General features: G+C 38.9%; 1 protein-coding gene across 1 annotated transcript in view; it reads right to left on the bottom strand.

The window, feature by feature from the left end:
• LOC124612259 (proteasome activator complex subunit 4-like) overlaps nt 1-24,823 on the bottom strand; it is a 231,161-nt gene that overhangs the window by 44,736 nt on the left and 161,602 nt on the right. Inside the window, exons 26-27 of the mRNA XM_047140346.1 lie at nt 9,716-9,804; nt 8,363-8,494 (exon numbers count right to left, since the gene is read on the bottom strand). Coding sequence (XP_046996302.1) covers nt 8,363-8,494; nt 9,716-9,804 — 221 coding nt within the window. The remainder of the gene's footprint in view (nt 1-8,362; nt 8,495-9,715; nt 9,805-24,823) is intronic.

Raw genomic sequence — 24,823 nt, forward strand, 5'->3', positions numbered from 1 at the left:
CTTTGGAAGTTGAAAGCTGTCAAAAGCACTGCCACATGTCTAGGATTTCCTAAATTCTACTCCACTTGTGAGAGTGTCTTAGTACTAAAGAATAAATGTATTGAAATTTCATGCGTGATGTGGCAATTTTTCACATGCCTCAGTGTTTTTGAACTCACATTTCTGTAACTGTGTGTTGCACAATGATTTATCTGTGTAAGTACATTCAGTGGCATGTGGATACTGACTGTGAGAGTTGGTAGAAAAGGAGTAATAAATTTAAAATCCATGCATAAGGTGGCAGTTTTTCACACATCTCAGTGTTTATGACATAATATCTCCTGAACTATGTTAGCCCTACAGCAATAGGTGCCTCATAGTAAAGGAGATGTGTACCAAGTGAAATAGCAAAAACAGCAAAGAAAAACTTGGCAATGAGACACAGACCTAACACATGTCCTTAGATTACTCACAGTATATGAAAATATGCTGATGTAAAAAGAAATCATAAAAATGTATAAAAGAAAATGGACAAAGGGAATAAAGACGCACACAAAAAATGAGACAGACAGGAAGTGTAATTTGGCAAATGGTAAAATTGAAGATAAGTGGGCTGCACTAAAAAGGGGACATCGCCAACTCGTCATCACCGATTTCTTCCAAATTTATGGTATATGTAGGGTTTGGCCAGAAATGTAAGTGACAGAAGTGGGAGTTCCAGATGGCCATATGTTAAGAAAAATATAGCATTTTTTACGCGCATCAGGTACAGCAGGAGTCATTTATGTGAGCATAGTTTGCACATAGGCAATCTGAGGAGCGAGGCTCAATCCTGATGCACCAACTTTTTTTTATTTTCTGTTTTTATGTTACTTACACTGCAAATAAACCAAAATAACACTCATTATATTGCATTTATTAAAATTTTCATGAAAGGCATGAGAAGGACAAGCAAAGGAAATTTGGTATTGCAAATAAATTTCCATGAAGGGACTGTAACGCACACACAAGAACTTTGCATGTACTTTTGTTATTTTACAGTTGCTGATTTAAAAGTGCTTGGATGTTATTCACTGCAAATACAGAGAAAGTCGGAATTATTTCAGCATCTCACACTTGTTACAAATGCTGCATTTTTATAATTACAAATTCTCTCTCACAGCACAGTTTGGCAGTAAACCATGCATAATGCATCATTTCAGCAAATAATGGAGAGGATAGCTGATGATTTACAATGGAATGTATTCTAATGTAGTGTTCCTGAGATGTGATTTCTTTTTCTCTCTCCATGAGATAAGAGTAGTTTTGAAGCTTCTTGCTTAAATTATTGAAACAAACATCGAAGTGTTTCATTAGTTGCTGAGGGCTGCTCAAAGGCAAAATTAAACTAGTGGAACACAAAGTCCTGTATGTTTTAATTACAATACCTTCTTAGAAAGTTACTTGCAGAGTTCTCATGGATGCATTACATACAATCACTTCCCGGAAATTTATTTGCGATCAAAAATTTTCCTTTGCCTTTTATTTTCATACCTTTTACAAAATATTAATAAGTACAACATATTGAGCATTATTTTGGTTTACCTGCAGTGTAAGTAACACAAAAACATAAATAAAAAAAATTTCCACATATGATCTCGAATCCCGAGCCTCAGATTACCATTTTGCACTCTGTCCGCTGCGAAAACAGCTGCCTGGAAAGTACACTAACATAAAAAGCTTGTGCTCCACCTGACCCGTGTCAAAAATGCTATTTTTCTAAACTCTTGGCCATCTGGAGCTTCTACTTCTAACACTTTCATTTTTGGCCAAGCCCTGCATATACCACAAATATGGAAGAAACAAGTGATGATAGGAAGACAATGTCCACTTTAAGTGAATACAAGAAGGCTAAAATGTAGAAGAAATACATAGTAGGATTATGCAAAGGACAGAAATATGATGACAATATCAGGACGAAATAGTGGATGAAGATGAGATGGGTGATGCATAATGCAAAATGGATTGTACAAGAGTACTGAAAGACCTAAATTTAATCAAAGCACTTTAAGTACACGAAATTCCTTCATAATAACTGATATTCTTGTCAGAACCAATGACAGCAAAACTGTTCCATCTGATATGGAGGATATATGAAACTGGCAAAATAACTCAGGATTTAAGAAGAATGCAATAATCTCAATAGGAGGTTAATTTACGACAGGTATGAGGATTAGTGAACCATCATTTTAATAAATCACGATTGCAAAATATTAACACCAATTATCTTTAGAAGAATGTTTGTTTGAAGCAAACCTTGGGGAAGATCGATCAGTTTGTTTCTGTTCCAGAGGAAGACAGAACCAACTTAAGTAATATTACCACTATGATTTATCTTAGCAGGCATGTTGAAGAATGGCCCACATTTATAGCATTTGTAAATTCAGAAAAAAAAATTGATAATCTGAAATGAAATACATTCTTAGGTATTCTGAAGTTATACGGGATAAAGTACAAAGAGTGAACAGTCGTCTGAAACTTGTATAAAAAACAGACTATAGTTATAAAGTCAAATGATATGAAAGGGAAGAAAGGGAAGCATTTGTTGAACAGTGAGTGAGACAAAGAGTTGTAACCTAGCCCATGTGTTACTCAACCTGTACAGTGCAACTGGTTATGTCAATTAAAGAAAAATTTTAAAAATAAAGTAAAGTTCAAGGAGATGAAATAAAAACTATGATTTGCTGATGACGCAGTAATCATATCGTAAATGGCTGAGGACATCAAAGAACAGTTGAATTAAAAATTAATAGTAATGAAATGTAGTTGAATTAAATCAAGTGATATTGGGAAGATTATATTACGAAACAAGGTGCGGGAAGCAATGGACACGTTTTACTACTTGTGCAGGTAAATAACATATGATGGTAAATGATGGATATGAAATGAAAACCACCAATAGCATGAAAAGTACTTAAAAACTGTAACATAATATATAAATTTATGTATTATGATATCTTTTCTATAAGTGTGTGTCTGGAGTACAACCTTATATGAAAGTGAAACATGGATGGTAACTATTACAGACAAGAAAAGAACAGAAGATTTTGAAAAGCAAGATTACAGAAGCATGCTGAAGATCAGATAAGGCAGAAATTAAGTTAAACAGCAAAGTAAGTGCTAGATTAATAAGATGCATCTGGGGCATCAAGGATTAGTTAATTTGGTAATTGGGGAGAGGCAGGTTGGGGGGGGGGGGGGGGGGGGGGGGAGGAGGTAAGCAGAGGGAAACCAAGGCTCAAATACTGGAAGTAGGTTCGAATTGGTCATGTCGCAGCAGTCGTGCAGAGCTGAAGAGGCCTGCATGGAAATCTGCATCCACTCCATCTTTGAATTAACGAGTTCTAAAAATGAAGGCTAAATTTCAAAGAAAATTAAACAGTGGAATAATCGTATATTGCATAATATGTGTGGTTAATAAGGTTAAAATGACTTATCACTACACGTTTAATTACAAACATACGTTCACAAAACTTGTTGCTCTCTCCTCCTCCCATCTCTCCCAACAGAACAACCAAATTAATTATAGTGATGTAAACATTTAAAAATCGGTATATTTAGAAAGGAATGTGACATGGAAGTACACTTCCCCTTTCCTGTGTAGCTTCCTCAGTAATGTAAGAACTACCAAACATTGACTTGATGCAATACATCCCACACACAAATCATCAAAAAATTCAGCCAGCTTCTGACACTATGGCAATTATCTATATTGCTAACAAACCAACCTGGTTGATGGTTCACGTTCTTGCCAATGTAACAGTTTCCAGAGAAAACAAAAATTTGGTTTTCAGTATTTCATGGTTATTGACTGAATATAAAAATTTAAAAAGCTGCAATGATCTACCAATTCAGAGGTATAATCTCTGTAAAAAGTACTTCAATTAGAAACTGTGTACTGCATTTACCAGATTACAAGACAAAGTTTTTTTTTTCCCAATTCACCATTTGAAAAAGACAGGTCATCTTATGTTCACAGATTAAATTATTGCTGCTGAGTTTAACATTTCGACATTGTTTAACAGAGTCCTCATACATAGGGATTGTCTTAGATTTCTAGATGAAGATTTGGCTACTGAGGTCACATGCACATTTTTTTTAAGAAATCAGAGAGGCAGGACTGAGCAATAGATACTCGCCTTTGAACGGGCTCAAGATTTCCTGCAGCCCAAAGCGTTCGATACAGTATGAATGTTGCTCAAACAATCATGTGACATTTGACTTGAGTGGCACTACTGCAAGGGATAAACAAGTAACTCTGCTCTGCTTGAAATTTGACAACTTTGTGAAACACGGGAGAAAATGGCACCAATTCCATCATCTTATAAACTTTTGTTGTATTTGAACAGAACAATTATGTAACAAAATATAAATTGCTGCTCATTGGACTGTAAATTAAAGTATTTGAACAGGTTTGCAATAAGTTCTCATACACATATGGATACAGTGCCAAACACTATGCTGCTTTTCAAGTGAAGGTAACATTCAAAAGCAGAAACGTCCTCCAAGAACATTACTTAAGTCTGAGCAACGATCAATATTTTATTTGATTATGAGAAAGTGTAATGATTTACTCTGTGGGCTGCAAATGAGAAATTTGGTCACCGTTCATGTATTAGAATACTGGGTAAAATGTTACCAGCTTTTAAACAGCTTTAGAGCATGATGCTGACACTCAGATGAAACAAGACGGAAAATTTATCCAGAATGAAAAGTCTAACAAACGAAATAAATCATATTAAATTGACTGTAATTTTTGTCATGAGAATAAATTACAGTACCAAGACCCTTCGTGGAGATAGTACCAACAGATGTCAGAAGATGGTAGAATGAGTGGAAGTTTGGGAACTGGGCTGAACCATGAATGCGATCTTTTATTTATGTATTACACTCCTGGAAATGGAAAAAAGAACACATTGACACCGGTGTGTCAGACCCACCATACTTGCTCCGGACACTGCGAGAGGGCTGTACAAGCAATGATCACACGCACGGCACAGCGGACACACCAGGAACCGCGGTGTTGGCCGTCGAATGGCGCTAGCTGCGCAGCATTTGTGCACCGCCGCCGTCAGTGTCAGCCAGTTTGCCGTGGCATACGGAGCTCCATCGCAGTCTTTAACACTGGTAGCATGGTGCGACAGCGTGGACGTGAACCGTATGTGCAGTTGACGGACTTTGAGCGAGGGCGTATAGTGGGCATGCGGGAGGCCGGGTGGACGTACCGCCGAATTGCTCAACACGTGGGGCGTGAGGTCTCCACAGTACATCGATGTTGTCGCCAGTGGTCGGCGGAAGGTGCACGTGCCCGTCGACCTGGGACCAGACCGCAGCGACGCACGGATGCACGCCAAGACCGTAGGATCCTATGCAGTGCCGTAGGGGACCGCACCGCCACTTCCCAGCAAATTAGGGACACTGTTGCTCCTGGGGTATCGGCGAGGACCATTCGCAACTGTCTCCATGAAGCTGGGCTACGGTCCCGCACACCGTTAGGCCGTCTTCCGCTCACGCCCCAACATCGTGCAGCCCGCCTCCAGTGGTGTCGCGACAGGCGTGAATGGAGGGACGAATGGAGACGTGTCGTCTTCAGCGATGAGAGTCGCTTCTGCCTTGGTGCCAATGATGGTCGTATGCGTGTTTGGCGCCGTGCAGGTGAGCGCCACAATCAGGACTGCATACGACCGAGGCACACAGGGCCAACACCCGGCATCATGGTGTGGGGAGCGATCTCCTACACTGGCCGTACACCACTGGTGATCGTCGAGGGGACACTGAATAGTGCACGGTACATCCAAACCGTCATCGAACCCATCGTTCTACCATTCCTAGACCGGCAAGGGAACTTGCTGTTCCAACAGGACAATGCACGTCCGCATGTATCCCGTGCCACCCAACGTGCTCTAGAAGGTGTAAGTCAACTACCCTGGCCAGTAAGATCTCCGGATCTGTCCCCCATTGAGCATGTTTGGGACTGGATGAAGCGTCGTCTCACGCGGTCTGCACGTCCAGCACCAACGCTGGTCCAACTGAGGCGCCAGGTGGAAATGGCATGGCAAGCCGTTCCACAGGACTACATCCAGCATCTCTACGATCGTCTCCATGGGAGAATAGCAGCCTGCATTGCTGCGAAAGGTGGATATATACTGTACTAGTGCCGACATTGTGCATGCTCTGTTGCCTGTGTCTATGTGCCGGTGGTTCGGTCAGTGTGATCATGTGATGTATCTGACCCCAGGAATGTGTCAATAAAGTTTCCCCTTCCTGGGACAATGAATTCACAGTGTTCTTATTTCAATTTCCAGGAGTGTAGTTGCTGTTGTTACTATGACTTGCACCCAAGAAGATGTTGCAGTCTGTGTTTAATAGTTGCTCAAGCACAGCACTACGGAAGTGTTGGTGAGGGAACAATAATACCAGCTCGGCTGAGAACTAGAGTGTGGGGAGGGGAGTAGTCAGCAGGCAACAAATTATGTCATGTTGCCAACAATGGGAATCTGTACTATGTACTTTGGCTTTTTTAGGAACATCTACCACACTTTAATTGCAGTCTGTCTAAACCCACTTGTAGTCGCAATTGAACTGACTACAAAATTGGACAAATTCTCAACAAGAGAACTCATTTCTGCAGGTGGTAAGAGTCTAGATGTGGGCCAGTGGCATACTTAAGTGTTTCGTGTTGCGATGCTGTCGACACTCACCATTACTTTTGACTGGAATGAAAGGAGGAGTGTCAGCTGCTTGTTCTACACAGCTAGTGAGAGAGCGGCAGGCAGATGGCGAAGGATATTTATCCAGTATTTGAGTGACTTGTAACAAAGTTTTCATCACTTACCACATTTTCACTGTTCCTGCAGCAAAACTTCAGTATCACACATGACTTAATTTATTACTTCATCAGCACTAACTCTACTCTTAACATATTACGCACATCGTATCCACAAATTTGAATGAATGTGGCTGCAAAATTATATGACTGTACAACACATATTAGGACATATTATGTCATAAACATTGAGTTGCATGAGAAATTAGCTTCTGCTTAAAATGCACTGCAAATTACCCACATTGTAATTGCCCTGTGTTGTATAATGAGAGGATGTAGCAACTTTCAACAAACTTTAAGTGTAATTTCAGACTTTTTCCAAACTTTTTCTAGCTCACACACTGAACATAAGATATTTAACACATTAACTGATTCGTAAAGTAATCAGATATTTGAAGCTATTTTATACATGGGAGTTCAATTCATTAAAGAATTGGGGTTTTGCCGAATGCTATGCTAATGTAACAATTGCTTCAACATTCGAGTACGGATGTTTATCAAAGAAGAGTCACCAGTGTTCCAGAACACTATAAAACGATTGAGTATGTTGCATCCATGACAAAATCACCCATCACACAAGTGTTGTCTCTGATCGGACCTGTGAGCAACAAAATTTTCTGAAGAGGCTAGTACTGGCGCTGGTCCTATGGCAACAAAAACTATCCATTTTAAGCCTCTATTTTAAGGTGAAGGGAGCATATTGCTGTACATTAAAAATGATTCTAGGTCCCTGAAAATATAGCCTCTTGAGACAAGATGAAGAGGTTTCTGTGCAATTTGGAAACAAAAATCACAAAAAAAGGAAAGCACACACTTTGATTTTCGGAACTATATCAGTAATCATCATAAATATGCATCACGGGGCCAGACTGTCAATCAAGCGTGCTAGTGAAAAATTATTGTGTCACATTTGTGAGGCAGTTCAGCAAAGGAAAGTGCAAACAAAGCTGTATCCTAACAATGAGTGAATAATACAGCACATCTCCATTAAAGATGAGAGATGAGAACTGCTTACTGATGTCAGAGCTCTACATTCTCTTGGCATAGCTCTTTGTTTCAAGCTGTTCCAAAGGATGAAAAAAATCCTGGGATAAGATCTTTGCAGACATAATGAAAACAATACAGAATCTGTATCATCTTAAAACGAAAATTTTATTACTACTTTCATTAACTAAGAGACCATTCAACCATACACACAAAATGAAGGGGAATAAATTGAAAGGCAATTTTATACCATACCACACATCACATAAAATTAGAATTTTCCGTTTCCAGTCCAAAGGATATATTTTTTTGTAGTCCTTGTAATTAAAATAAATATCTGTGTGTGTGTGTGTGTGTGTGTGTGTGTGTGTGTGTGTGTGTGTGTGTGTGTGAAATTCAAAGAAACATTATTCCCAATTCTATAAATAATTTAAGAGAAAAAGAGGGTTCGACAGGTATAATTCTCTAATTTTAGTAGTGGTTGATTTTGTTTTTGAATATACAAAACACTCTTCATGTACTGTGAGAACTCACCTTCCTAGCCGGTCTCTTACATTCTGGAATGGATGCGTAAGGAATGGTTTGAAGTATTCCATCAACCTATGGAAGAGTTCAGATACTCTCCATTCTTGCTGATTTAAGGCACCTTGCAAAGCATATAATCGTCTGAAAGCAAAATAATGGTACTATATATAAACAGTAGGTGCAAAGCCCCTATGAATCATTTAAAAGAAATACATATTAACCTTGAGAATTAATTAAACACCATTCTTTTAAGTCACTGTATTTTTCTAAGGACAAACCAGTAAATCTACACACATTTCCTGTTTTTATTTTTATTTCAGCTCCATATTATGTATTTTTAATGGACAACACAAGAAAGGGCAGCTGCTTTACAATTTCTATCAAAAATTCTTAATATAAGGGTTGATGCAGACTGTAGCAAGCCAATTATGGCAGTCAATTAATTGCTTATATTACATTCCTCGGTACTCATTGTTGGTCCCCAAGCACCCTGATGAAATTATTCCTTAGAAGCATGTAACTTGAGTTATGAAGGTGAGTTTAATTGTTAGTAGATATAATATTTTGTGTAAGCAATCTGTTTTTGCTTAACCTCCAACAGATCACCTTTCAAGCTTACTCTCTCGTACAACTGATATCTCCACTAGTGTCAGGAATGGTAAAAGTGTGTACCAGATTGGATTGGAAGCGGAATTCCTATCTGGGAGTGTACAAAGATGCTTGAGATTTATATTTTTCAATTTGGGGCACAATAAAAGATAAATTATGCACTGACAGAATATGATTGTATTGCTGAAGTCCACAAAGGTGCTGTGTGATCAATGGAGTGATTCCTTTTGGTGAGTCTGACTGAATTCCTAACATGTATAGGTAGTTCCCAGAGATTCATTACACAGGAATTTTACTGTACATCATCTTTTTTGTGATGTTTACAAAATGTTTGCTGTTATAACACAGAAAAATATCACACAACTGCAAAAGCCTTCTCATGTTCCCACTGATGTTAAGGCAAATAATGACAATGGGTACTCTCTAATACATAGTAACAGTAAAAGTTAAATGTAATTTGGCTATTTTTTTTTCATTCTATTTGGACTTATTCATCCAAGCATTTGTATATGTCCCAAAAATCCAAAACAGAATAATTGTAAAAAACAGTGGCCAACTGACAGTCTTATTTTTAATGGCCTTTCTACAGGGAAGAAATATACATGGACAATTATGACATTACCATTTTAAAACAGAAAACAAATAAATGAAATGTGCAATCCAGAAATGATTGTAGTCAAAATTTGTCTAGCACTGTGCAAAATGTCAACAAATATCACTAGTTCTGAAAAAAGTTATTTGCATAAATCTTACCCGCACTGAATGAAAGACGCTTCATCTCTGAATGGATCCTTCATCAAAAGCTCTAGGAGCCAGTGATGTCTATTTGGGTCACGACATTCCTGAAATAGTAATTACATGCAGCTCATTTAACTACAATAACACAAATGTTAGACTGATTAACACAGCACAGCTGTAATTTCTTTATGCAAGGATTCACAACCTGAATGTGTTATCTAAATGAAGGAACTATGTTAACCACCATATGCCATCAGTTTTATTCCTTCAATGTAATTTATATGCATGGTACGTTAAAGGAATAAAACTGACAGCCTATGGTGGTTAAAAAGGTTCCATCACTTACACAATATAGCATAAGTGTGTTGTTAAATCTGTGAGATTAGGATACCAATTGCAATAAGTAATGTAATTATAAAAAAAATCAACAGTCATTTCACTCACTCATATGGCATGTACTAACATCTCAAGGTAAAACATTTGCCTGTCTGTAATATGTCACAGACCAAAAATAACTTCTATTTTATGCATGTTTATACACACACAGTTTTTAACCAGCAAAAGTTAATTGAATTCTTTTCACACAGAGCACTAATATACTACATTTCCCTCATAAATGTGAAGTTCCTATGGTTAATATGTTTCTTTACTTTGTTGTCAAATAACCATTCACTCTCATCTGTGTTCCTTTACAAACATTCGTCGCTATACATTGAAAGCTTGATAAGTTTAAGCTGGTGTGCGCGCGCGTCGCCCCCCCCTCCCCCACACACACCCACAATGGAGGCAGATAAACTCAGCAGTAAGAAAGGAATCTTAAGTCATCAGTACTGTTACAACAGTAACCAAAAAACTGGGCATATCTTCCACAATAACCAAACTAAGAAAAAAGAAAGAAAAAGAGGAAGAGATGCGCAGAATTACAGACCAATATTGATCACTGCAGGAGAATTAGAAGCTGAGATTATGTATAGGTTCCGGAAAAACTACTAACATTAAACATGACATTCATTACTCAGGCACAGGATCTTGTAAATAAGAGAAGCAGGTTAAAGACAGATTTTGCCTTCTTAAATTTCTGTAAGGCACTCAACGCTGTACAGCATTATCAACTAATGACCAATCTATATTCTTATGGTGTATCCACACATATATGCAAATGGCTCGAAGTATTTTATACAAATATTTAGTATGGTACGTGGGATGGTGAATGTTCAGCAGAAATGAAAACAACATTGAGTATATCCCAAGAAAATGTAATAGAATTGCAAAAGTTCTTGACATAAATAAGAATTTATCAAACAGAGTAAGCAGCACTTACAAAATGTTTTCTGATGTAGCTGCTGCCTACAGGAAGAATCATCCTTGGACCATTATAAGATAATGCAGTAATTACTCAGAAACTGATTGCTGTGGCTTTAACACATCCATTTAGCCCATATAAATAAGTAACAGATAGGCTTAAGCTTAACTGGAAAGCTTCATGAGAAAAGTGACATTCTCAGAGAACCCTGGTGGATAAATTTAGAGAACTGGTATGTGAGGAAGACTAAGTGACAATTCTGTTGTTTTATTGTACGAAGAGAATTAAATAAGAGAGACTAAGGTATGCACTGAAGCATATAGACAGTCATTTCTTCCCCTCACTCAATATGTGGGTTCAACAAAACAGAAAATTGCTAATAATGATACAAAGTAGCCTCGGCTGCACACTATACTGTGGCTTGCAAAGTATATATTTAGCTGTAAACGTATTACACCCCCATTTATTTAGTTTGTCTTATGTTCCATGGATCATCTGCACAATAAATCTTAATTTTGTGGAACAAGTCATTTTACATTCACATCACAAATTATTCTGTAAATATGCCATCATGCCGATCATTAACAAGTTTATTTTTGTATTTATAATAATAATAATAATAATAATAATAATAATAATAATTATTATTATTATTATTATTATTATTATTATTATTAAATATACACATAAGAGTTAGCAATTCCTACCAACGATCTTTTGCACATTACTATAATACAAGGAATAGAAGTATATGTCAAGCAGAAACTTTTTCAGTTTGTTTTCAAATTCTGCTTTGCTATCTGTCAGACATATTATATCAATTATGCATCTTTGTGCACCCCTTTTTGTGCTAAAGACAACTTTAATGCAGAGTAATGAATGTCATTTTTCCTTTTCGTACTGTAGTTATGTACATCATAGTTCCTTTTGAAGTGCAGTGGATTATTTACAACAAACTTCATGAGGGAATAAGGTTGGTTGGTTGTTTCGGGGAAGGAGACCAGACAGCGAGGTCATCGGTCTCATCGGATTAGGGAAGGACGGGGAAGGAAGTCGGCCGTGCCCTTTGAAAGGAACCATCCCGGCATTTGCCGGGACCGATTTAGGGAAATCACGGAAAACCTAAATCAGGATGGCCGGACGCGGGATTGAACCGTCGTCCTCCCGAATGCGAGTCCAGTGTCTAACCACTGCGCCACCTCGCTCGGTATGAGGGAATAAATATACACTGTGAAACAGTAGTCAGAATACCCAACTCCTTAAGGAGATGTCTACAAGGTGATTATGGGTGAGCACCACATATTTTTCTTACAGTACATTTTCAAACAGTGAAGATTTTCTTTCTTAGAGATGAGTTACCCCTACAGTATACCCGTAAAGATTATGTACGGTTTGAATAATTTACGAATGCGTGCATTTAATGGCCACTGCTAGTGAAAAACAATGTTATACATGTTCTATGGACTGCAACGAGGGTTTGCTCCTGGAATGTTAACAGAGAGAAAAAATTCTGCTTACAGAGTGTTCAGGATAAATGATTTGTATTGTTAAGAGATGCCATTAGAGCAGTTTGTAATTGTGAATCTTGTCCAAACCGTGGATGAGGTGAAGTATTAATTTTACAATCAGTAGTAGATAATAGTGTTTTCGAAGTATGAGAATGATGTTGATGATGATATCCATCATCATCATCATCATCATCATCATCATCGTTCATGATTCTGTGTTCAATTGTATTATCATATCATGCACCTTTCCAAGGCATTTGACTGTGTGAATCACAACATTCTCCTAGATACACTGAAGTTTCACAGGATTAATGATGTAGGCAACCAAAAGAATGCAGAAAACTGTACTTAGTAATTCAACCAACATTATCACGAGAGTCGTGCTCTGGTAACTCAGTTGGTGCAGAACTTGCCCATGAAAGGCAAATGTCCCAAGTTCGATTCTGTCTGGCACACAGTTTTTATCTGCCAGGAAGTTACATATCAGTGCACACTCCGCTGCAGAATGAAAAATTCATTTTGAGAACTAATTCTGCCTGTTGTATATTAGACGGAAGATGTTACATATATGAGGAGCAACAGTGGACTTAAGATTGAGCTTTGGGAAACCCATTATGATGTATTTCTCCCCAGTCAGACGAATCTCCTCTTATTGCATTGGTTGAATTACCACGCACAATTTTCTGCATTCTTTCAATTAGATATGACATTACCCATTGGTTGGCTAAACCATCAATCCCACAAAACATCAGTTTATATTGGAGAATACTGTGTTTCACACAGTCAAATGTCTTAGATACGTCGCATAAAATACCAACCAGCACTATTTTGTTATTTCATCATCATCATCATCTTGGACAGTTTCCAGCCACTGGCTGGGTCTGTCGGGAACACAAGCCTCTCCATCGTGTTCTGTCTTTCCACCATTCCCCCTCTTCCACCTTCGTCCAGTTCTCTCCTCTTCTCATCACACATTCCTTCACTCCCTTCACCCATCTATCTCTTGGTCTTCCTCTGGGCCTCTTCCCCTCCAGTTGCAGATCAAACATCCTCTTCGGAATTCTTCCCTCATCCATTCTCTTCATGTGTCCATACCACTGCAGTCTTGATTTTTCTATCCTGTCCTGTACTGGTTCCTCCTTTAGTCTTTCCCTCACATACAAATTTCGCAATCTGTCTCGTCTTGTTACACCCAACCTGCTCCTCTGGAACTTCATTTCACTAGCCTGTATTCTACTTTTGTCGCTTTTGTGCATTACCCATGTCTCACTTCCGTATGTCAATATGGGGACAAAGTAGGTTCGGTATATAATTCCCTTGGATTTCTGTGGCACCTCCTTGCTCCAAATAAGCCCCCTAATGCATTTGTAGAACTGCCCTGCTTTTCTGCACCTTTCATTTATTTCCATTGCGTTTCCCCCCTTACTTTCAATCACGCTTCCCAGGTACTTGAAGTACTCTACCACTTGTAGTTTTTCCCCTCCACAAGTTATATCCACATTTGGCCTATTCTTCTTCCTTGTTGTGACGATTATTTCACTTTTCTTTGCAGAGAAATGCATTCCATATTGTGCTGCCGTTGCCTCCCATGCATCTAACTGCTCTTGCACCTCCTTCACGCAATTTCCCCATAACATCAGGTCATCGGCAAAAAGCACTGCTTTCATTTTATGATCTCCAATTGCATCTGATACTTGCTGTAGGATTTCATCCATAACAATAATAAACAATAAAGGCGAAAGTGCACTTCCCTGTCGCAGCCCATTTTCCAGCTTGAACCATGCAGTACGTTCCCTCCCCACTTTCACACAACTCTCACTTCCCTCATACATTTTTCTGACTTTTCGTGTAATCTCTTCATCTATCCCTTTTGCGTTCAGCACATCCCAGAGCTTGTCCCTACAGATACTGTCATACGCCTTCTCAATATCCAAAAAGGCCATGATTAAGTCCTTCCCGTACTCATAGTGCCTTTCCTGCAGTTGCCTTACCGCAAATATGAGGTCCGTTGTTGATCTTCCCGGTCTGAAACCGTACTGCTCCTCTTGCAGTCTACTTTCAATACTGCTTCTTATTCTCTTCTCCAGCATCTTTTCATAGATTTTTCCACAGTGGCATAGCAGGGTGATTCCTCTGTAGTTCTCACATCTCCTTTTATCCCCTTTCTTGAAGATCGGGACTATAATTCCTTTCTTCCAATCCTCAGGAATTCTGTTCTCCTTCCACACCACCCTCAGCACTCTGTATAGCCACTGGGTTCCTACTTCTCCTGCTGCTCGTATCATATCCACTGTTACTTCGTCCCAACCTGGTGCCTTGCCCCCTTTCATCCTCTTTATGGCTTCTTCCACTTCATTCCAAGTTAGATCATCAATTTCCCCACTATTATAATCGTCTGCTGCCTTAGGCTCTCCATCGCTGTTAGTTACCTGCTTGGAAGCATTCAACAGATCTTCAAAGTACTCCTTCCAAATCTTTTTGAGCTCATGCATTTCCTCCACAACTCTTCCATTATTATCCATGATCCTCAGGCACTCACTTCTGTCGTTCCTCTTATTTCTTACCATGGTGTAAAGTACTTTTTTGTTACCTTCACTGTCCTCTTCTAACATTCTTGTCCATTTTTCCATCCACTTCTTCTTCTCCGCCCTTACTATGGTCTGTGCCGCTTTCTTGCTTTCCTTATATTTTACCCTAGCTTCCTCTGTTCGGGTCTGGAACCATTCTCTGAAGGCTTTGTTCTTTCGAAGTACTGCCACTTTACATATGTTGTTCCACCATGGGGTTTCCCTACTTCTCCTCTTTGTGCTAGTTCTTCCGCACACAGTCTCAGCTGCCTCAACTAGAGCCCTCTTAAAATCGCCCCATTCTTCTTCCACTGTTCTCTGATCTTCCTTTGGCAGCTTCTTCCTGATCAGTGTCTGGTACTGGGTCCTCCGTTCATCCTCTTTCAGCATCCATGTCTTCAACCTTTTCTCCTGTATATCTGTTGCCCTCCTATCTTTTTTCTCTCTCAGGGTGGCTACCAACAGCCGATGGTCGCTGTCTAAGGCCTCAGATGGTATGACCTTAACATCTGTGAGGCTGCTCATCATCTGCCTATCCACTAGTACATAGTCTACTACTGAAGTTTGGGACCAGTCCCCACTGTACCAAGTTATTTTGTGACTACTCCTCTTCTTGTACCACGAATTTGCGATCGCCAGCCCATTCCTCTTGCAGAATTCCAGCAACAATTTTCCTTCTCTGTTTCGGTTCCCCCAGCCCTCTGGTCCCATTATCTCCTCGAATCCTTTCCTGTCTGTGCCAACATGTGCATTGAGGTCCCCTATTATAATCTGATTTCCTCCATTTAGCTGCATTTGCATGTCATCTTCAAATTCCTCCTTCTCCTTTTTTGTACACCCCACCTGTGGGGCATATGCTTGGATGATTTCAATGCTTTTTCCTTTCACCCGTACTCTGGCTTTTATCATTCGATCATTGATACCTTCCACCTCCTCCTGCAGACCCTCTCTGACCACTATTGCCACTCCATTTCTTCCCCTCTCATTCCCTATCCAGTACAGTTTACATCCTTTACTTAGTGGTTTTTCACCAACTCCTCTCCACCTAGTCTCAGCAAGTCCCAAGATGTCCAATTTCCTCCTTTCCATCATTTCTACAATTTCTTCTAACTTCCCAGTTAGAGTCCTTACGTTTAAGGTGCCCAGCCGTAAACCATCTCGTAATCCTTTTCCATTGCTTGGTCGGTTTCCTTTAAATCCGTTCCGTGATCCGAGGCATGTTCCCTTTTTGAAAGCAGTTGATTTATCCACTACTGGCTTGCTAGGCCTATCGCAGCTTCACCAGAGCCCCGTTAGCCGTCACGTTTCAGGGTTCCCATAGGGCCTTCTCAGCTACCGTAGCGGTCCTGGGGCACACGAAGTCCCCGCTGTACATCGCCCCTAAAGGCAATCCCCTACTTTGTGCCGTTGCCCATCTCCCACGACTTGGACGGGGGGTTGGACTTATTTAATGTATGTAAAATTTATTAATTATTATTATTATTTAATGTATGTAAAATTTGGTGAGCGAACATGGAAATGGCATTCTCAGTATAAAAACCCTTCTGAACTACAAACTGTGATTTGCTGAGGAAATGATAATTAAATCGACACCATAGATGCAAACAGGTGTTGATATACATCACTGGGGACTTGGTGAAAATGTGTGCCCCGACTGGCACTCAAACCCGGGATCTCATGCTTACATGGCAGATGCTCTATCCTTATGAGCCACCGAGGGCACAGAGGATAGTGCACCTGCAGGGACTTATCCCTTGCACACTCCCCGTGAGACCCACATTCCCAACATGTCCACACCACTACATTTGTAGTGCGCCCAATAGATGTTTGCCCATCACACTCATTACTCGTGTCAGATTAATCTACCACATCCTGTACAAGCTGGAGCATAGCGTGTGCATTTGCACAAGAAGGTCAATGGCCGGGTAGCCATATTTTAATTATATATGAAGGTAGTATCTGTTCCAGCTTCCCTGGAATGAAATGATAATTAAATCAACACCCCTAGCTGCAAACAGGCATTGATATACACCATTGGGGACATGGTGAAAATGTATGCTCCGACCAGGCCTCAAACCCAGGATCTCCTGCTTACATGACAGACGCTCAATGCATCTGAGCCACTGAGGGAACAAAGGACAGTGCACCTGCAGGAACTTATCCCTTGCACGCTCGATGTAATTATCATTTCATTCTAGGGAAGCTGCACGATCATCAATGGTATCTGTTCTTTCGGGAACAGATACTACCTTCATATATATGTGCTGAGGATATTATTGCTGCTCAGGAGAGATACTATTCTCCTCCAAAATTTTGATAAATGATGTCAGTGTGCAACACGTCAGTAGTTACTGACATCTCAACTATCAGTTTGCTAAAGTGGGTTTTGACAACAGCATTATTTCAGGCTATCTGGAAAAATGCCTGGAGTTAGTGACACATAACATATTTCAGGTAATACAGGGCTTATTACATGGGAACAAATATTGAATATACAACCCCCAAATCCACATGAGCTTATATTTTTTAAAGAATGTATAATTTTCTTAATTTCAAATGGTGAAGTATGTGAAACATTCAATATGACTGAACTTTATGAGAGTTACTTTTTCAACTTACTGCTGTAATTTTTCTCTTGAACTGTTTGTCCCTATACTTTCTACTATAGTTAAGATATGATTATTTAATACATTTGCTACCTATGACTCTTCATTAATACCATTCAGTTCAATATTGATGTTATACCGTTCTGTGGCCAGTTTCCTGTGTTCATTTCACTACATTCCATATGGCCTTAAGTCTGTTGTCAGAATTACTAACTTCTGAAAGTTATGTGCATGTTTCTTGATTTTTGATAATTTTTCTCCATAATTTTGAGTAGTTTTTGTAGTGTGCAGCTACTGCAGGATCTCTAATTGTTCTTGTCAACAAATATATTTACCTTTTTCTTTCATAAGATACTTTACTCTCTCTAGCGACATATGGTTTAAGCACTTTCTCATTAGCTTACATAGGGAGCTATTTTCAAAGCATGTTATGAATTTATCATGGAATAAGTTCATTATAAATTTCATCCCAGGTTATCTCTTGTAAAATATTCTTTAAAATATTTGTCTGGGAGTCATTAATTGGTCTAACTGATTTCCACTGAGGGGTATCAATACTGTAAGGCACAGTTTTATTTATCCTAACTCATAATTGTGCATCATGATCAAAGAGAGCATTTGTTACTAGGTGTATGGTTATTTTCTTGCTTTGAGCTTCATCAAAGGAAACATCATCAAGTAGAGTCCTGCGGTCTTTATCCACCTGTGTCAGAAGGTACATCACTGAGATCAAACTGTAAGATCCAAATAAGTTTTTGTAGTGTATCAGGATGTTTTGGCAAATATCCTGGTCCACTACGAAGAATTGGTCCACTACGAAGAATTGTGCCACTAGAAGATGATCGTGATGGGGCGAAATAGGTAGAAATAATGTGTAAGGCGAAATTAGTGATGGTTCATGCCATTTTGTTTTGGCACAGATTCTATGTGAGGGCCGAGGTATGTTGGTGATGAATGTGCAGTGTCTACTATCTGGGTGTGCATGTTTACACCATGATGACTTCAGTTGAAGGTGTCATGGACTGCCAGAATACATAGCCCAGCGACAATGTAATTACCTTCTAATATACCGCCTGGCTGTCTGTACAACCTTTAAGTCAGATGCATTTTAACAAACGATGTCTGTCACCATTGATGTAGCTAGCCTATTTCAGCTACTGTAGTATTCGTTAATGACAAGTAATTAAGTTTAAAATAAACAAGAGTTCATTCGATGTCATTTCGTAGCTCGGAGCAGAGAAGATGCAATCTTTCATTTAGCATTCCTTGCAAGATAGAATGTAGTCCAGAAGAATTGGATGTTTGAGGAATGCATTAGCACAGAGCGTATGGACCACCAAAACAAAGTAGCAAGACAATAAGTCATCAAGAATAGAGATTTGAGGTATTAGACAGCAATTTAAAATCGTTCTGATGGCACACTCAAGCTATATAATGCATATAAACAGCTTTTGTATCAGCTATTCACAAGTTTTATACCATAGTTTCCTGATCATTTTTCCTATCATTAGCTTTTAGAATATCTACATTGAAATCAACAGAGAGTTAACTGTTTGTTGCTGTCTGACAGACAGCATACAACAGAATCATAATTTCTCTTACACATTTCAAAATTTCCTACAGTTGCAATAAAAAATAGCTATTTTTCAGTATTAGTTCACAAGCACACACTTCTATGTGTTGGTCACTACAAAAATTACTTGTCTCAATGTTTTTGAACTTGGTTCCATCTAAATATATGTAACAAATCCTCCTTTTCCCGTATTAGTTCTGCAAGAGTAAGATGCTAGACTGTTATCTTTTATTTGTAACCTATCTAACCCTGTGGTCGTGTGGTGCTCAGGTAGGTGCAGGATGTCTATTTTCTCAGAGCTCTTTAAATTTTCCAACCAGGCAAGAAGCTCTTCTACCACATTACTACATCTTCTAGTATTTTGATGAAATAAGCTACCTCACTTTTCTGTGTATTCTTATGTATTTTGTGGAGATCTTCCATTTTAAGCAGGATGTCTGAATACTGATTTTAATCTAAACAAGGTACCTCTCTGACATTAGTAGCCACACGTATCTTGCTTTACGTGACTGCAGACCCCCCGAACATTTTCTGCAAGAAGGTCAGCCATCTTATCTTTCCCTCTCCTATTTGGGTATAGGCTGTGTCTATTATATTCCCATCTCCCAATTGTAACAACAGGTACTGCATTCATGTGAGATTTCATTTCAGTCAGCAGCAGCCTGCTCAACTCCGTGTTCATACAGTTCACAGCTGTGTTAAGCCAGGTATGGTCATGGCACTGTAGGACCTCAACGTAACTCACATTTGCATGTGGAGTTGCTAATCCTATTTCATACATGTCATCCACAATGGCGTAATTAATGCCATTAGTTAGATTGTTCCTTGCTCCACCTACTACGGTAACCTGATCCTCTTTGTTAAAAATATTTGGACAATTTCCTTAAGTCCTCTGCCAGCTGGCTAAGGCTAGCAGTTAGCTTCACAATAATTGTGACCTGGTACTCTGTTCCTAATTTGTCATGGACCATCTGGCCTTCACCTCTGACATGGTAACTACCTAGTAACAAACACTCTTTACTTCCTACTCTCTTTCAAACCCGACCTACACTTTGTTACTTTGCTAAAAGTCTGATGCATCCTACTGCATCCTCTCCTATTTCACTTAACAAGTCAAATTTACTTGATACTGTAAGCTCAAATGTAGAAGTAATTTAAGAGCTGTTCCCCATTCACCCAATTGCTTGTTATCTATACCCAGGTCCCGTGATATTTTTTCCCCTTCGACCTGTCTAGTTCAAATTTCACATATGTTTTAATTCAGCCTGAAGAGTACAAATCTTTTCCTCTCATTCATAGATTCTCGTCTTTTTTTGCAGAGCCTACAGTTCCATGGGAGAGCTTCATTCTCTACTACAGTCACCCAAGTGAAACTCCAACCCACAATCCACAAATACTAACTCCCTGTCTGACTATCCTACATCCACACTTACCAGTTATCATACATTGACACACAGTTTCAACACTTAAAAGTAGAATTATATCACTTAACACACTACACTACACGAGTTTTTGTTATTTATGAGCCAGAAAAATTAGGCCTACTGGTTAGTGCTTCAGATGTATGAATAACATAAAAAGTTAATTATTACCAAATAAAACAAGAAAAACATACAAACTTAATTACTTCTGAATAAAACAAGAACACAGGACTCGCATAACTACAGTATCTGTTAATTAACTTATTCACAATAGAATGTAACTTTTAATGTTCTGCAACTTTAATGTATGCAAACGGTATGTAAATAAACTATTCGTGCACACAACTTAAGATTTATGCTACTTTCCAGAAATATTAACCTAATAATGAATAGACATACTCTACTGAAACTGCTGGAAAGAAAAATAGAACAATTAAATGGGATTCGTTAAGTTTCCTGCACCAAAACATAAACAAAAATACAGATACCACCTGGCTTCACGATCTTTTTGCACAACCTGACTATGATATTTTCGCATTTTCTGGAATAATAAGTAAAGAAAAGTGAACCATTAATAGTAACCTTAAAAAATACTAGTACACATATTTAGTGAGTATTAAACGGTTATTACAATACAAATAACTTACCTTTACGAGAGCACAAGAACTCACATTGCCTGGCACAGGGCTACCAGAGAGAAGAGAGTGCGAACAACTTAACAACTTCTTTGTTGCTGATACTAGATGGTAGTCAGCTTCATATCATTAACAACTGCACATGTATGTCTTTCAATTAATACATTATCTTCCAGCTGAAAAGCTATGTACCATTTGCTATTATCATTATTATTATTATTATTATTATTATTATTTAGTTTCCCTTAACTTGATATCCCAGTGTCTCGTCAGTTATTTTTTCTCTTTTCCTATTCTTATTTTTCTCTTACTGATTTTCCTTCTTTTCTCAAAACTTTTAACCCTTTTGCTGTTGTGGGCATGTATATATGCGCTGCTTGGATTTTTCTACAGTGCTATGGATGTCTGAATTCATTCTGAGCCACCAACCTCTCACTGCTGAAGACAAGTTACTTCCATATCTCAGTGAATGAAAAAGTTTCAAGTATTTATCATACAACATATGTGCCACATTGCATGCTATCATCTACAAAAAATCTCATATCAATATCCTGAATCATTCCTGAGATATGACTACTGTTATGACCACAAGATCTGCACTGCACAAGGATGGGAATGGGTACATCACAAGCAACAGTTCTTTGGATATAAAACATAATAACTCATGAACAAAATGAAATCTCCTTCTACTCTCAATTTTAAATAAAATTTCGAGATCTTATCTACATTTCACTCACTGCAATGTATGAGGTAAAATCAATCACATTCAAGTTTATGCAATGTGTTTTTATCTCTACAAAATATTTAAAATTTCACATAATGTTTTACTTTATTTGATACAGCACAGTAACTGTGGCATGTAAAAAAAAAAAAAAAAAAAAAAGTAGTTCAGCCCTCTATCATGCAAAGATACCATCAGACTGTAAGATGTGCAAAAAATCATTTTTTTCTCATCAAATTGTTTTCTTAAAAACTAATGATAAGTATTTCAGAGCTGTCAGCAAATCTGCACGTGTCGCACCCAACTGTCCATCAGATATAGAACCCACTAACTTTAGAATGAAATGAGATATTGTTCTGCTCTCAATTTTAAATAAAATTTCAATCTCTCAGCTACATTTCAATCACTGCAATGTACGAGCTGAAATCAACCACACGCAAAGTTTGTGCAATGTGTTTTTACTTCTGCAAACTCTTTTGAGTGAAGATGTCACACTGTAAGATGTACAAAAATCAAATTTTTTTCACCTAATAGTTTGCAAAAAAAATTGGATGATAAGTGTTTCACGTCAGCCGGAAAGCCATCTCTCAGCACAGGCACCATCATATGGTGAGCATTACACCCATAAAAAAAGCTGACCCAGTACGGACTGCAAACAGCACATCGATAGCAGCAAAAAGGTTAACAGAATGGAAAATACTGGGTGGAATATAAGTAATGGTCTAGAGTTAGACAAACCACTCACTGAATACAAGTGGTAGACAGGCTTACCTATGTTAGGAGATATTCACAGCCATTATTAAACACAGAAAATAAAATTCCACCTTGTGTGTGTGTGTGTGTGTGTGTGTGTGTGTGTGTGTGTGTGCACGCGCGCGCGCGTGTCTTATTCTCTTGTGTTCTCACTAGATGGAATGTTCACTGTATGATCGGGACTTTGATACTGGTCAGCTATCTCCTGTTTGTGTGATATCGAACTTATATGTTACTGACTTTACTGTGTCAGTTTAATAAGTCGAATAAATTGTGCCCATAACTGTAAACTTCTAAAGTGGTGATAAGTCTTTTTGAATTCTCAGTACATCAATATATTGGACACAGAATTCATGAAGCAGTGGCTCCAACATCAATATATTGGACACAGAATTCATGAAGCAGTGGCTCCAACATCAATATATTGGACACAGAATTCATGAAGCAGTGGCTCCAACAACAGCAAGAACAGTGGCTTCTTGATCGACAATTACTGAAACAACAGCAACAGCAGTTGGCCTTACTACAGCAGCATACATTTTAAGACAATAAAAATGACTCACCATGAATGAATTATCCAAATGGGATGGAAAGTGGTAGGTGTTACATACATATATAGATGATCAAATGATTATAATTTCAGAAAAGCTGGATGATTTATTCAAGAGACAGAGTTTCACAAATTTGGCAAGTCAATAACACTTTGCTCCACCTCTGGCCCTTAAGCAGGCAGTTATTCGGCTTGGCATTGATTGACAGAATTGTTCATGTCTTCCTGCGGGATATCATGCCATATTCTGTCTAACTGGAGTGTTAGATCATCAAAATCTGAAGGTGGTTGGTGGGCCCTGCTCATAATGCTTGAAACATTCTTAGTTGGGGGATAGATCTAGCAATGTCACCAATCATATGCTGGCTCCGTCATTTGGGATTTCCTACTCCAACATTCACCTGACACGGAAGTTCACTCCCAGCCTTCATGGCCTATGGATTCATCCTTACATGAAGTCCCTAAAATTTCTCAAGCTTTCACACTCGAAACCAGAAGCCAGTGGGAGATTCAGTCCACTGCATCTGCCATCCCCAGCAGTAAGACAGTAAACACTTTCCATAGGCACAATAGGAAGACACTTTCTTGTGTCAGTGGCTCCAGTAAACACGTCAAGCTGTGCTGGTGCAACCGCCTTCAGGCACATGAAAAGGACAGCAATGCTTCCCGTGTCTCTGAACACTCTCTCTCTTGTAACTAATTTTCATAATATTTTCTGTGTTCTTTGTCTTAATAGAATTCCAATCTGCATCCTCTACCTTCTTGTCTTTGGTGTTTCCACCAACATCCTCGTTCCTGCTGCCCACATCAATTGGCTACTTGTTTTTTGTTCAGCATTACAAGGCAACCGAATAAGATTGGCAATGGTGATTTTTTCTTATGTGGTCTTCGCACACTGTGTTGTGTCTGCTCTGTAAGCTGTCTCCCACAAAACATTCTGAAAGTGTGTAGGTTGCCCAACGCCCAGAACCGTGGGTACAATGTGGAGTCTGGTTCTCAGTCTTGTTCACAGGATTTCATCACTGCTCTGCTCCTGAAGCAGTGCACTCTGTTGAAACACTGAGCTGTTCTGCTACTGGTCTACCTGTCAAACTGGGTATCATGTTACGAGTGAGTGGTTTGGAAGTTTCTTTTCAGGTGGATCAAGTTCTCTTACAACTACTACCACCTATGCTGCATTAGATTCTCTTGTGCTGAAGACTTCTCACTGGAGAGTGGCCATGACATGCGCGCGAATGGTGTTTTAGGTATAGAAGTCTCCAATAAAACTATTTCACAAAGCTTTCCTTTCTGACTGTTAATTCTGCTATTGTGGAAAATATCTTTGGTTAGACGTATTCAAACAGTTTGGGTTTTCCAATTCAGAGAGAGAGAGAGAGAGAGAGAGAGAGAGAGTGTGTGTGTGTGTGTGTGTGTGTGTGTGTGTGTGTGTGTGTGTGTGGTTTGCACGGTGATTCCAGTTCACACCATTGACAATCTGAATGCC

Source organism: Schistocerca americana, chromosome 4 (assembly GCF_021461395.2).
Source record: "Schistocerca americana isolate TAMUIC-IGC-003095 chromosome 4, iqSchAmer2.1, whole genome shotgun sequence".
Taxonomy (NCBI): domain Eukaryota; kingdom Metazoa; phylum Arthropoda; class Insecta; order Orthoptera; family Acrididae; genus Schistocerca; species Schistocerca americana.